This window comes from Mustela nivalis (assembly GCF_964662115.1).
Source record: "Mustela nivalis genome assembly, chromosome: 12".
Taxonomy (NCBI): domain Eukaryota; kingdom Metazoa; phylum Chordata; class Mammalia; order Carnivora; family Mustelidae; genus Mustela; species Mustela nivalis.
The window spans coordinates 97,836,373-97,850,959 of NC_139031.1; the positions used below are offsets into that span (position 1 = coordinate 97,836,373).

Below are 14,587 nucleotides of genomic sequence, written 5' to 3' on the forward strand. Positions count from 1 at the left end.
AAACATAAACAGATGTAAAATATTCCCCAGGACTTTCTCCAGATCTTATCAATCTTATATTGTGTCTCTACTCACAGTGAAAGGTAAATATATCTTCAGAAAAATAAATAATATTGTATTTTATAACATTTTCTGATCATTTCCGTTACTGCTGCATTCAGTAGTAGAAGGCTAAATGGTTTAAAAATCCAACAGCTCTCTTAAGGTTAATTCCTTTCTGGTCAGTGAAGGAATTAGCCAACTACAAATTCTTTACCAGTAAAATGAACATACATATACTGCATTGGTTTCCTGACAGCATTGTTAAGGCTGAGTCATATTTTGAAATAATTTTGAAGATTTGTGGTATAGTTACATAGAAATAATAGGAATAAAATATCTGGTATTCTGCTCAGATAGCAAATGATTCTAATTTTGTTAAAAAGATTTAAATTCACTAGCTTATGGTTGGACTTCATAAGGACAAATAGAGTCCTTAACATAGTGTTTGTAGATTTTTAAGAATAGAATATCTCTATCTCGAACCTTCTCCAGGGCAAATAAGTAGATTTGTTCCAAATTTTAAAACTTATTGTACTTTTCTTCCTAAAATAATATTCTTTATTCATATATCCTAATGAACATTAAATATTTATTGTCATGCAAAAGAAAAGCAAATAAACAGAAAAATCGTGCAATGAAGACCTTCCTGGTATTTAAAACCCCTCCCCCATCCCACAATACAGATGGGAGCAGAGAAGTCAGGGGGGTGTATGAATTTTTAAAAGAATAATAAAATAAAATAAAAGTAATCATAGTATGGTGGGCTTTTCTTTCTGGAAAATTCTCTCAGTACGTGACTTTTTATACTTTTTGTCTTTTCCATTTGCCAGCTAGAGTGGTATGGTGCCTGCATGAGCTGTTTCTCCTCTATTGGAGGCTGTTCGGCAATAAATTCGTGAGGAATAATAGCATGTGATCATTCTAGTTAAAGCAGTTAATAACTGGTTAAGCGACATTTCCCTCAAATGACTGTTTTCATCGCCCCAAAGCAGTCTCCTTCACCCCATCCCATTCCTCCCCTCCTCTTCAACAATGCCCCAACTTCCTCCCCAAATCTGCAGCTCCCAGCCCCCTGCCACCCTACACCGCAACCCTACAACTGTATTGTCCTCTTAAGCACCGAGCGATCCCGTCTGCCGAGGCAAGAAAGATTCAATCGATGGGGAAAAAAGGCAAATTGGAAAAAAATAAATGCTGCTCTCCAGAAGGAAAACGTAGACGGAGTCGCCAAGCCCGGAGCCTGCGGCGGGCCGCCCGGCCCGAGTTCCTGGCAGGTGGGGAGCCGTCCGGCGCGCAGAGAGTTAAAGGCATCATCGCAGCCATTAGAGGGAAAAGTTGCGGCGCGGCGAGCCCGGTGAAGTCCTCCAGCCCGCCCCTCTTGCCCACTCCCCACTTCCCGAGCTGGCTCGGCGTTTAGGGAGGGCAGTGATCACGCAAGCCGGAGCAGCGGGCTGACGTTGGACGAGCTGCCAGGTAGCTGAAAGCAGGCAGCGAAGCCGCGGAGCCACTTCCCCGCGTTGCAAGCCCGAGTGTGGACTCGAAGCCTCTCCGAATCCGAGCCAGCTGGTTTTAACCTTCGCGAATTGCACTCCCCTCTCGCCAGAGCCAGTCCTCGCGGAGCGAGCAGCAGGATGTTTGCAGTGTCGCGCGCAGGGCTCTGAGACGGAGCCTCTGAGACGTTTGCATTCCTTTCTTTTGGGGCTTTTTGGCTGTCGGCTTCACTGATGTGACCCCCCTCCCCTTTTTGGAATGATGGGGATCTTTTTGGCATATGTTGGATTTGTTTTCTTTTCCGTTTTATATGTACAACAAGGGCTGTCTTCTCAAGGTAAGTCTGTGCTCCTTGGCAAATATACATCTGCTTGCAGTGTGTGTGTGTGTGTGTGTGTGTGTATGTGTGTGTGTGTGTGTGTGCGCGCGTTCTGTATATTCAAAGAACGGCCAAGCAGATGTAGTGAGAGTCCTAGCAAGTAACAGTGGAATAGTGTTCTGTTTGGCGTTTTTCCTTAAAGTTTATTAAATAGTAGGCAAGCTAGATTTGAGAGCAAATCTACTTGGTTCCTGACAATGAAGTGGGTTCCTGGGTAAGCGCAAACACAGGGGTGTGTGTGTGTGTGTGTGTGTGTGTGTGTGTGTGTGTGTGTATGTGCCTTCTGTATGTGTGCATACACTGGGTAACCACTCATGCATACATAATCATGGCAAACAAACAGAGCTGGGGACGGGGGGCTCTCCATCGCCAGTCCTCCTCAGTGTAGGCAGAATTGGTTTAGTTTTCTTTTTCTGGGTCCTTGCGACTTCGTTTGCATGTGTGTTTATCAAAGGACAGACTCCTCTGAGGACCCATAAAAAGGCACGACTTGCATTCCAAGCAGCAGCAGCGGCGGCGGCAGCCTGCTGAATCCAGTTGTTCGGGACTTCGCAGGCTGCAGTGGTCGTTTCAGCACCATGAACAGATCACATCTCTACTGCCAAAAGACTGCATCACTTCTGCAAGCCGAAATGCCATAGTCCTCCTTCCAGCTTAAACAGAAAAGTCCTTTTCACATCAGAATGCCTTCTTTAACATCTGCTACTTCCTTTAAGTACAAAAACAGTTCCACGCCAGTTGAGATCATTTTGATATTTCCTAAAATTTTGAAAAGACACACTGATGATGCCTCTCTTTAAAAAGTGGGGTTAAAGTGCATCCACCCTGAATCAGTCCTGCAGACCCTCAGTCCTCCTGTCCACGAGTGTGCGTTGTAACTGTGCACTTCCATCAGCCACAAATCTTTCCAAGATTACTTTTAGGGAAACATCAGCTCTTCACAAAGAATCCCTTGGACAAGAGAAGAACAACCACCCAGAGCATTCCAGTTAAAGAAATGCCGTTGAGAGTAAGGGAACATTTCATTTTTGTGAGTTTCACCTTAACTCTGAATTTGCAGACAGGCAGTGTCAAGACTGATAGTGAAAAGACTGAAGAAAAAAAAAAAATCTCTGGGGACTACAATACAGTCTTTACTCTGAACTAAAACCAGGTGTGTGATCCTCGTATGCCATGATGTATGCCAATTTACCATTCAGCTTGACGAGAACACTTATGAAGGTTAATCTAGAAAGAAAGAAATGTTCACAGCTTAGAAAGTGTGCAAATTGTTTCACTGCTGTGGCCTTAAAATCACAATGGCTAATGATTGTTTTGATAGATCATGCATGTGCATTTTGACAGGTAATCCTGATCCATTCTCTATGACTTGAAACAATGAGTTAGTCATAGATTGTCTAGAAACTTAGAGCAAGAAGCTCTCCCTATATATCAGCTTGGCGGGTTTACCAAAGATGTAGCTCATTGAATCCCTCTGTAAGTTTTGGGTAATGCTGCAATCTGACAAAAGGTATATGGATCTAACCATGGGCATCTTGGCTAACAGAGATGAGTTATTTGGCAAGCTTGTTAACCTTTCCATTATTCTGGACTTCATCAACAATAAAGTTATTATGCATGATACCAAAAATGAACAGGAATGAGGCAAAGGAAAGAGGGTTGGGGAACCAGGCAACGTCCGAGAAGTCACAGAGGGGTTTTGTCGCCTTTTTTTTTTTTTTTAAGTCCAAGAAAAATAGCGAGCTCTCAAGGAAGGAGACGCTGACAAGAGTGGTGTGGTATTCCAAAAGAATGCATTTCTGTTTTGCAGCAAAATTTACCGAGTTTCCGCGGAACGTGACGGCGACCGAGGGGCAGAATGTGGAGATGTCTTGCGCTTTCCAAAGTGGCTCTGCCTCGGTGTATCTGGAGATCCAGTGGTGGTTCCTGCGGGGGCCCGAGGACCTGGAGCCCGGGGCCGAGGTGGCTGGTGCGCAGGTAGCGGAGTCGCGTCGTCCGCAACGCACCGTGCGTCTGTCCCACTCACTCCCTTAGTCTTCTAGGTGCACCCAGGGGTAGTGGACGTCACTGGGGACCCGCCTGGCTCTCTTAGCCGTGACTGATGCCAGGGAGTGAGCCGGAATGTGTCCTGGTGGCATTACGTTAAAACCATGGAGGAAGTCAGGGTGTGGAGTGTTTCCCGATTAAAACTGGGAATAACCTCCTCCTTTTAGTACAAGCTGTTGTCCAGCTGTCAGTAGGGGACTACTGTGTTGTTACATCCCAAGACACCCTCTGTCCTCCTTCCAGGACGAGGTCGGGAGGGATTTTTCTGTGTCTCCATCACACACACACACACACACACACACACACACGTCAGTTCTCACCACTGAGGTTGGAAGAAAAGAGATTCGGGGTAGGGGGAGAGAGAAGAGGGAAAAGGAGGGGTAAGGGGAGGTGGGCGTTGGAGGGAGGGAAAGGGGGTAAGAAAGGGAGAGGAGGGGCGGCGGAGAGAGGCGGGGGAGGTGCGAAGGTAGAGGCAATGGGGAGTGAGCTAAGGAGGGTACCGGGGGCTACTCTTGAACACACTAGAAAGGGGGGCGGAGGGGAGGGGAGAAAGGGGAAGGGGAGGTGTGGAGAAAAGGAGTAGGGGCTGGGAAAGGGCAGCAGCGGGGAGAGGAGGAGGGAGCGGGTCGGAGCCGAGATCGGACAGTTCGGCAAAAGGCCCTGCGGACTTGTCCAAGCGAAACAAGGAAATCTGGAGAGAAGAGACCCCAGGGAGGGGAGGCCGGCCGGGCAAAGACGCAGACTCCTGTCCGCGCAAACTTCCACTCGCGTCCGCGCCCCTCCGGGAGTCCGTCCGGCTCTCCCGGGCCCGGCGTGTCCGGCATATCCGGATCCAGCGCGCGCGACTCGGCAGCGCCCCCGCGCGGCCCTGCCGCCCCGCGCTGCGCGGGCCTCAGCCGGGGACCTGTGGACCCGCGGGCCGGGGCTGCGCGCGTCCTGGTCGGTCTCCTTCCTAAATCACCCCGACTGAGACACCCTACTGCCCCGGACTGGGTCCCGCCGAGCCTCTCCGAGCCTCACCGAGCCTCACCGAGCTGGCTCGGTGCGGCTGCGTTCCGGATCAGGATGGGGACCGTCGGGGTCCCGAGTCTGAGCATCGCCTCCTTCTCCCGCAGGTGGAGCTGGTGCCGGACCGAGACCCGGACAACGACGGGACCAAGATCAGTGTGAGTATCACAGCGACTGGCGACAAGGGACGCGCGCCTTTGTCAGCTGCCAGGCAGGCCCAAGCTGAAAATTGGGGAATTTGAGGTTTTTAAGAGCTTTTTAACTTACTGTCCCGGGAAAAGGCAATTTCACAAACGCAGGACAAGGTCCAGTTTTCTCTTTCTTACTTCACTGGGCACACAAAAATTGAAGCAGATTCAGAGTCGATACAATAAAATTATTTCAATATTGTAAATATTTAAACAATTACTAGAGAATTATTTGCCAGCCAAGAGTGTGACATTTTTTTCTTACTCTTCTTAGCACTTACATAACTGTAGGAGTATAGGACTGCAATATTAATATTCATTCAAAGCCATAAGAATAATTATCCTTTAAGAAGTAAAACACTAACTTATGAAAATCTTTCTAGGCAGGAAAAAATTATGTTGAAATTGTATTGAAAACAACTGAATTTTCAATGTGATTCATATGTGATTCATTCCTATTGACAATGCTCAAAAATCATATAAATATAAAACCAAAAGGCAATATAAATATAAAACATAATTGGAGGAGGTTGGCCTATTGAAAATATAGAGATGTATTTTGACTTTTAATAATTCTATGTGAAATTAGAAATAAAAAGAAAATTGTATTTTTTTACTATACCACCAGTGAAACTTCCTAGAATCCCTTTATACTGATAGAACTGGTTAACAATTCATAATTCATAAATAGTAAGCAAGTTTTCATTAGGAATGAAATAGTTATATTAATTCAGAATGTGCATTTGCCTAGTACATATGCTATAAATATATGTATAAATATATATTCCTATTATATATTCATTTTAGGAATCTAAAAATCTAATGACCTTCATTAAAAAAGAAAATTTATTCTGGAGCTGTTACAACAGTGAAAAAGTGGTATATGATTGGAGTTACATAACAACTAAAAGTATAATATATATTGTATTAACAGAACCAAATTCTGATATAAATGTATAAATAGCAAACAAAAGTAAGACATAAAACAAAAACTACAATTTATATTTATAAACTCACTGACTTTTTAGACTATTTCAATTCAATTATTATGATATTACAGAAATTATTGTTTTCATACAGTGCTAGAAAGGCTTTACTGGTAAAATCAATTATTGACAATACTGATCTTAAATATTTCGTTTTTATAGATATATAGGGACAAGGTTTTCTACTTACTACTCATGCTTCACCCTTCAGCCATGACTGTATCCTCCAAAGACCAATAAGGAAGAGCCTCACACATCCTGAACTAGGAAGCCATACGGTTAAGATAACGTGATCATGTACATAGCTACTAACAGTATTCTCTTTATAAAAGATCATAAAGTCTAGTGAATCAGCAAAAGTTCTAGTTACAGACGGAGACAGAAAGAAGTTTAATAGGGTGACCTTGGGGTCATGTGTCTTAAACCAACAGTTGTTGACTTAGAATTCTCAGGAATGCTTTGATCAAATATTGATATGAGCTTTGCCTCCTTAAGAGGCAAACTTAATGTTTCCACATTAATCCAAATGAAGTCATTTTCTGTTATTAGTAGTAGTAGTTTAGAGAGGGGGAGAGAGAGGGAGGGAGGGGGGCAGAGGGGGAGAGAATATTAAGCAGGCCCTAATGGCCCATTGCAGAGCCCAGTGTAGAACTCGATTTCATGACACACAAGATCATGACCTGAGCTGAAATCAAGAGTCAGAGCTTACGTGACTGAGCCACCCAGACACTCCTAAATGAAACCATTTTCTAACAGCTCCCTAGATGATTCTAATGTACAGTTAAGGCTGAGAATCCAGGACCCAAATCCCCAAGCCTCAGTTTACTCTACTGTAAAATCATGATCATACAACTACTCCAACTATCTCAGACCTTATTAGAAAACTCAACTGAGACTATATTTGAAACTATTAATCCCCATTATTTTCAGAGTATGGGTATATTAATATGTAATTTCACATACAAATAAATATAGGCTATGGTTATGGTTCAAATATTGATAAATATTTGTATATACAACTCTGTATGTAAAAAACAGATAACCAATTCCCAAGTTTTCTTAATTACTTACGGCCATTTGAAAGTGTATGTCTTCTTCACTTCATTTCTCTGTCTTTCAAAATCATGCACATCCTTGAATCCTAAGAGTCTTTTGAAATCCATCATCCTGTCAATCATGGATAATATATGATGTATGTCAAATTTAACTGTTCTGGTAAAGATGCTTATGGATATATATGTGTATATGTATATTACACATAATACAAACATATATAATATTTTAATATTTATATATAATTTTGCTATTAATCTAGCATCAAAATTATTAAAAGAAATAAGAGAGCCAACTATAATTTCGAAAATCAGACCAGTGTCTGATTGATGGCACCTCCAGGTCCAGTGGCATAAAGACCCTGCCATGGCAGAGGGTACGTACTCTGACCATAGGACTCCAGGTTATCTTAATCTGTACCTTAAGCCATGCCACCCCATGATTGTTGGTAAGACTGCACCAAACATTTGAGTAGAATATTTAATATTCAAAGTTACTTTGTCAGTACCTTTAGTAAGGCATCCCGTGTGGGGATCAAAACACATTCTTGAACTCTGTTGTGACCAACCAAATAATTGTGTTATCTCTCAGAGTTCGTTGTTGCCTGCAGTGAAGGAAAGAGGCTTTATAAACGAAATCATTTACCATATTCTGTCTGTGCTTCATGTGACGGAGCTCTCCAGGCAGAGGTCAATCTCGTGGTTGGAAAATGGCAGGACCGCCTCTGGAACCTGGGAAACGGGGACCACGTGGCCAATAGAATCTGGCGCTGACTGGATTGAACTAATTATTCCGTGATTTTGTGAAGCCGGTTGTTAGTGCAATGGGATAAATATGACTTTCGGATTTGACTGTTGAGAAAATAAATAGCTCTCTGACTGTGGCTTTGAGGCTGTTAAGACCCTTTAATTTTCCAACATTAGCAAGCTCGGGAGCGAGTATGGGAACAAAATCGTTTGATGTAGCGCTTTATTTTTTTTCCCCACCTGCAATTTTTCAGACAGTGAAAGTCCAAGGCAATGACATCTCTCACAAGCTTCAGATTTCCAAAGTGAGGAAAAAGGATGAAGGTTTATATGAATGCAGGGTGACAGATGCCAATTACGGAGAGCTACAGGAACACAAAGCCCAGGCCTACCTGAAAGTCAATGCCAACAGCCACGCCAGGAGGATGCAGGCCTTCGAAGCCTCGCCCATGTGGCTGCAAGACATGAAGCCTCGCAAGAACGTCTCCGCGGCCATTCCCAGCAGCATCCACAGCTCGGCCAACCAGCGAATGCACTCCACCTCCAGCCCGCAAGCGGTAGCCAAAATCCCCAAACAAAGTCCACAATCAGGTATGGAAACCCATTTTGAGCCTTTCATTTTACCACTCACAAGCCTTCCCACAGGAAGATTGGTCAAGTAGAGTAGACAAATGTATTATGTGCGATGGTTTTAAAAATTGGAGACCTAGTTCAGTTGAAATAACGAGGGGATGAGACACAGGAAGCTTAAGGCTTGCCTTCACAGAGGATGTGAGTTGCCCTGTTAGTCGCTGACAGTGCTTCATGTCCAGGGGACCTGAGAGCTGGACTTTCTTTTTTTTTTTTTTTTTTTCCCTTCTGTATTTACTCATTATAAGGTCAGTAAATCATGGAATGTTGGTTGCATTATAAATGCTGCTTCATTTTCTCTACAGATTTATGTATTGATAATGGCCCAAATTAAGAGACTTTCACTTAATCAAAATGTAAATGAAAAAGACAACACATTTTCAGCAGCCCATGGCTTTAAGGCAGGATTGTTCTCCAAGGGCTTTTGATTTTGAAGGGGAAACTTCAGCTGCCTGTGATGAAAGTGATGATGATAATGGGAGGAAGTGAGGGGGATGAAAGGCAGTAAGTGGTGCGGAGATAAGGCAGCTCCCGTAAATGTGCCTTCGATGCCAATTTAGAAGCTTAGTCACACATTTCCAAAGTCAGCTGTGCAAGTTAAAGCTGTTCTGAATGGCATTAATTTATGCAATCACTCAGCCAATGGAAACTCACTGAAGGTCTAACCTTGATGTGGGATAAAGTCTTCTTGGAATGAGCAGTACCCTGCCCGACCCTGTGACTGTTCTGTATTTTGTTCAAACACTTGACGTAATATTACAGGATGAAGGGAGCATAAAAATATTTAATTTATCTTTCTTTCAGTTTTCACCCTTACAATTTATCATCGAAGAATTATTGATACTACTGTTGGTAACAGAAAATTACATTGCTAATGTTCAATGTCACTTTAGCCATTAAATACAAAAACCTGCTCATTTCATTAGGATGATCTCAAATACATATATAATATATATAAAATATTTGTTTATGAACAGCACTTTTAAAATAATATGTGCCAACCTAGGCTTCCTACTCATGCATCACGTGCATATGGATATGATTTGAAGACAGATTGACTAAGGGTCCCTGGAAGTTTGCATTGCCTTTAAATTTAGGTGAGCAGGCATCCCAGCATCCCTTGGTCATGGCAGTTTCTGCCAATCTGATAAATAAGTAGCTTAGTCTCTTAGCCTCCCTAAGGCTCAATTTGTGTGGCTTTGTTTCATTTTCCTCTTTATCATCATTTTTGTTTTTCAAGCTAAAAAACAAAACCATAGCTAGAATGTATATGTACATAGATACTATATGCATGTATGTCCACCTAGACATATACAGCACACAGAACTATATTTATATATGCACCTAATGATTAGAATTTTTGTAGTCATGTTTGATAAAGATTCAGTGTTTTTGGAGACATTGTCCCCCTCTTCCTCATGCAAAAACAACAAAGAAAAAGAAGCCAGATGCTATATGCAAAATTACAGATTAGCTTCAGCAGACAGTTTAGGATCTTCTTGGTGAGAACTCCTAATCATGAAAGTTAAATTATTAGCATACCAAGAATATCCAAACCAGATATCAAAAATCTGTTTCATTGAATAAAATCAAGTGGATTACCCATTCCAGTAGAGGTTTCTAAGCATAGAATGAAATGTCCTATTTCTACATTATTTACTTTTGGATGAAATAATGTATGCTAAAAATAGCTATTTTAACATATTTTTCTTGGTGTTGTGATAGGAGCTAAATGGTACAGCTCTTGATACCCTCTAGCAATCTTCAAATAGAAATCACTGCTTTTCTTCCAATATGCCATAAGCCTTCCCTGTTGGTTTCTCTAAAGCAAGATGGAAGAAGGGGTGCTGACTTCATGAAAATGTATATGCATCCAAAGCTATCTGCTTACAGCAAAGATCAATATGGAATAAATCAAAATCTTTAACCTCTATTTTTTTCTACCAATGAATACTGAAAGATATTTTCAATACATTTAGTAATGCTTTTTGACTTTTAGTTCAGAAGCTGAGCTTCCTCAGCCACCCATCCTATCCATGTGTAAGTTTCTGTGCTTGCACAATTATTGTATAAAATACAGTCTCTGGGGTGGATATGTATAGGGTAGATTCAGTGTAATACCTGCATCCTGGTTTATAATTTTGCTTTATGATATTTCAGGTTATACCCAAATAAAGCTGATTTCAATACTCGTGCTTCATTTAGTCACTCTCCATCCTTCTGAGAGCTTCTATGCCAGGCACAATGATGCAAAAATGGGAGACATACTTCCGCTCTTCCAAGAGTGTATATTTTTATTGTGAGCAAACAAAATATTTGTAAATTCTATTGGTCGTGCATCTTTTTTTTCCCTCATATTCTAGTAAAGGGAAGACACGATGAAGACATAAAAATTAAAATCTTGCTTTTACAGGCCAAGAGTGGTTTTAGTCTTTTTTTTTTTTAAGATATTTATTTGTTTAACAGACAGAGATCAAAAGTAGGCACAGGCAGGCAGAGAGGGGAAGCAGGCTCCCCACTGAGCAGAAAGCCCCATGCGGGGCTCAATCCCAGGACCCCAGGATCATGACCTGAGCCCAAGGCAGAGGCTTAACCCACTGAGCCATCCAGGCACCCCTGGTAGTAGCCTTCTGTCTGTTTTCACTTGTTGCAAGGAGGAATGCTTCATTCCTGGTACATGTGTTACAAAAGGCTGGTTTATCTGTCCTTTTATCTTCGTGATAATCTTAGACTTAGTCCATTAAATTCTTTAGGCTGAATTGCTCAATTCCTAATTCACAGTATTTTTCTGGCCAAGAATTTCTGTCTCTATGTAGGAAAAGTATTAGCTGAAAGTAATTCGGTATATATACATATATATATAACGTCCAAATGGTCATATAATTAATCGGTTTTCCTAAAGCAGAAATTTACACCCCCCCCCCAAAAAAAGAGAAAGATGGGAAAAGAATATTTCCATCTATATACCACGAGATAAAGAAAAGATTTAACTATCATTTAATATAGCTAGTCCCATATATTTTCCAGTATTTTTGCAAAAGTTAGTGAGCATGTGACTGTACCCTCCTGCTTTAAACTATTAACTTTTGTGACATCTCTTTTTAAATTCATTTGATACTCCACAGTTAAAACCAAAACAATGAGGAAAAATGATAAACAAAACTTGGCTTTTGCACCCCTTGATTTCTCATCTCCAGTGCTTTTGAACGGTCTCCAGTTTCGTGCACGCGTTACTAACAGGAGAAGAAAGGTCCTGTAGATGTTCGGAGGAGGAGGACGCCCTGATCCTAGCAGGAGCGGTTCCATTCCTCCTTCACAGGGAACACGCACATGTACTTGAGCCTCTCCCCTCCCCATACTAGAGCATCCTCTCCTTGTGTCTTCCTGTTTCATCCCCCTTTCAGAAGTCGGAGGTGCCCTCGATAAGCCACCTCTCCCGTCTTCCCCGTGTTCCTGTTTCCCTGTCCCTGACTCCTCCCCAAGCCCTGGAAAACCTGCAAACCAGACTGCGTCCCGCGCCCACGTGCTTCCCCCAGCCGCACCTCCTGTCCGGCAGGGGGCGCCACCGCCCACTCCCACTCCCACTCCCAGCACCTCCTTCCCTCGCGTCTCCTCCGCGCGGTTGCTGGGAGCGTCCGTCCTCCTGCGTCCTCCTGATGGGCTGTTAGAGCTCGACCTCTCTGTGGACTGCCTCCCCGCCCAAGCCTCTCTTAAGTGGAGTCCTGTTGCAATCTTAACTCCCTGCTCCAATCATCCATTTTTGAAGATTTCCACTGCTAACTTCCCCCACGAAGTCCCTCCACTCACGTTTCCAATTCTGATTTCTCTCCGGAGAGCCAGGCCAGGGTTCCCTACGGTCCCCCAGGACAGCTCCGCACAGTCCCTCTATACAGGCGCTGGGGCAGGGCAGGGATGGCTGCACCCATTGGGTGTCCCCCTGTTCCCCCACCCTGGGCCGCTCACTGGCCACTTTGACGGTGGGGTATGAAGTAATGTTGTGCAAGTAACGCAATGCCAAGTCCGCACTTAGCCTTTCCAAAGCGGGCAGCATCTGCTGTGACCTCTTGGAAGCCAGGCACCAGGTGCAGGCACCCTAAGACCCCTTACAGAGAAAAGCCCGAGCTGCCCAGCCTTGAACTTCAGCTCTGCTGCTCTGTCAACCAGCACTGCTCAGCTGAGCCCAGCTGATACTGACTCCTGAGATTTTAAAAATATATGTATATACATATTATATATATATAGTTTGAGGGTACAAGGTTTTAAGGGGGTCTAGGTTAGTCCCCTGAACACAAATACACAAAACTGAGTGTTTCTTAGCTTCCTCACCAAAAAGAAACGTTCTTCCTCTGGTGCTCCCCAATTCTCTTAATCATCACATGCAAACACAGATCTCGTGAAAACCTTGAAAACATTCTTGTTTCCTCTTCCTGTGGTGACCACAATGAATTAGACCTTCTGTCCCGCTTTCCTCATCTCTTGCAACAGCTCCTGATACTGCTCGTTTAAGTTCTAATGCACCAAACAGACCCCAACAGAGCAAGCATGAAATAATTACTCTTCCCAAACCACACAAACTTTCCTGGTCTAATTTCCAGCCTCATTTCTCCGGAGTTCCCAATCCTCACACCCATAATCTTAATTAGTATTTCCTCAAGTTTTCAGGATACTGTTTTACCTCTGCGACTTAGCAAATGTGTTTTCTCTGCCTGGGTCTTTCCCTCTTAGTTGAGCTCCCCTCAAATGCAAATGATTTTATAGACCTTCCTGGAATCCTTTTAGAATTGGTTGTTTCTTCTTCTAGGGCTTGGCAGCAACTTGTTTACCTTTCCTTTGAAGCCATTGGTGTGCCTTGTAGTGTAGGAAGTTTTCCTGAGGGCTTTCCTCCTTCCCGGGCTGGATTTCACCCTAAATCCCCCCGTAAGTCCCCCTCTCTCGGGCTCTTGGGGTAGTTGGTCACCCAAGGATGACTTCAAGGCTACAAACACTACAATTTGCATTTGTATTCCTCCAGGTTCCTAGAACAACTAAGGTTCATGTTTTTTGTTTTGTTTTGTTTTGTTTTTTAAGATTTTATTTATTTATGTGACAGAGAGTATACAAGCAGAAGGTAGTGCAGGGAGAGGGAGTAGCAGGCTCCTGCTGGGCAGAGAGACCTATGGGGGGGGCTTAATCCCAAGACTCTGGGATCATGACCTGAGCCAAAGGCAAATGATTAACCCATTGAGCCACCCAGGGCCACCAAGTTTCCCCAAGTGGAGTTCATGTTTGCAGGAGAAAGGGAAAACGACAGGGACAATAAATCTTTGTTTTTATCTTTTTATCCTTCTAATTATATTTGCATAAATACTACCACTATTCCAAAACTCACGGAGACTCTGAACACGGTTTCTCAAAGTGTCCTGCAGACAACTTAAGCCAGACTCACCAGGGAGCTTGTTAAAAATTCATATTCTAAGACTCCACCTAGCACCTCTTAAATGAAAGCCCCTGAATCTAGAACCGGAAATGGCATTATTATGTGCAGCAATTTATGAAAATCATTAGCTCTAAAAAGTTCTTATGGAGAAGGAAAAAATTTGTGTCATTTATTATGAGACACGCAAGCATGCGTGTGATGCTACAAAACACTTTTATAGAAACTGGTCTTTTGCCATTATTTATTTTCTGGTATTGAGGTGGACTTTTGTGAATTTGTTCTCTTCCCTCCTGTGATCAACAGCCGGCCCTTGTAAGAAAATCGGCTATGGCTAAGGGGTAGTTATGTTTCTATGTGTAGAGTCTCTAGTCACTCAGCAGGGATGCTGGTTCACTGAACTCCAAAATATGATTATTGTGTTTTCACCATGAGGTGAACCTGAACATTGAGAGGCAGCTATTGCCACAGCCGCTAGAAAGGAGGCACTCCCCAAGTTCCTCTGCGGTTGATCAACATGGCTGCTTTCCAAAAGTGACCAGATTTAGCCAGCATGGTCTTGAAACAGAATTCAAAGCTGGCAGGCGCGGGGTGGGGAGTCTGAT

At 43.1% G+C, this 14,587-nt stretch overlaps 1 protein-coding gene across 3 annotated transcripts in view; it reads left to right on the plus strand.

The window, feature by feature from the left end:
* Positions 1 to 816: 816 nt before the first annotated feature.
* The window catches only part of VSTM2A (V-set and transmembrane domain containing 2A), a 28,702-nt gene continuing 14,931 nt past the window's right edge, over positions 817 to 14,587 (plus strand). The window contains exons 1-4 of one of the 3 annotated variants that reach the window (XM_082692888.1): positions 817 to 1,870; positions 3,723 to 3,889; positions 5,074 to 5,124; positions 8,194 to 8,530. In XM_082692888.1, coding sequence (XP_082549014.1) covers positions 1,792 to 1,870; positions 3,723 to 3,889; positions 5,074 to 5,124; positions 8,194 to 8,530 — 634 coding nt within the window. In that variant the 5' untranslated portion in view covers positions 817 to 1,791. The remainder of the gene's footprint in view (positions 1,871 to 3,722; positions 3,890 to 5,073; positions 5,125 to 8,193; positions 8,531 to 14,587) is intronic. The other 2 variants (XM_082692889.1, XM_082692887.1) reach the window with 2 other exon arrangements.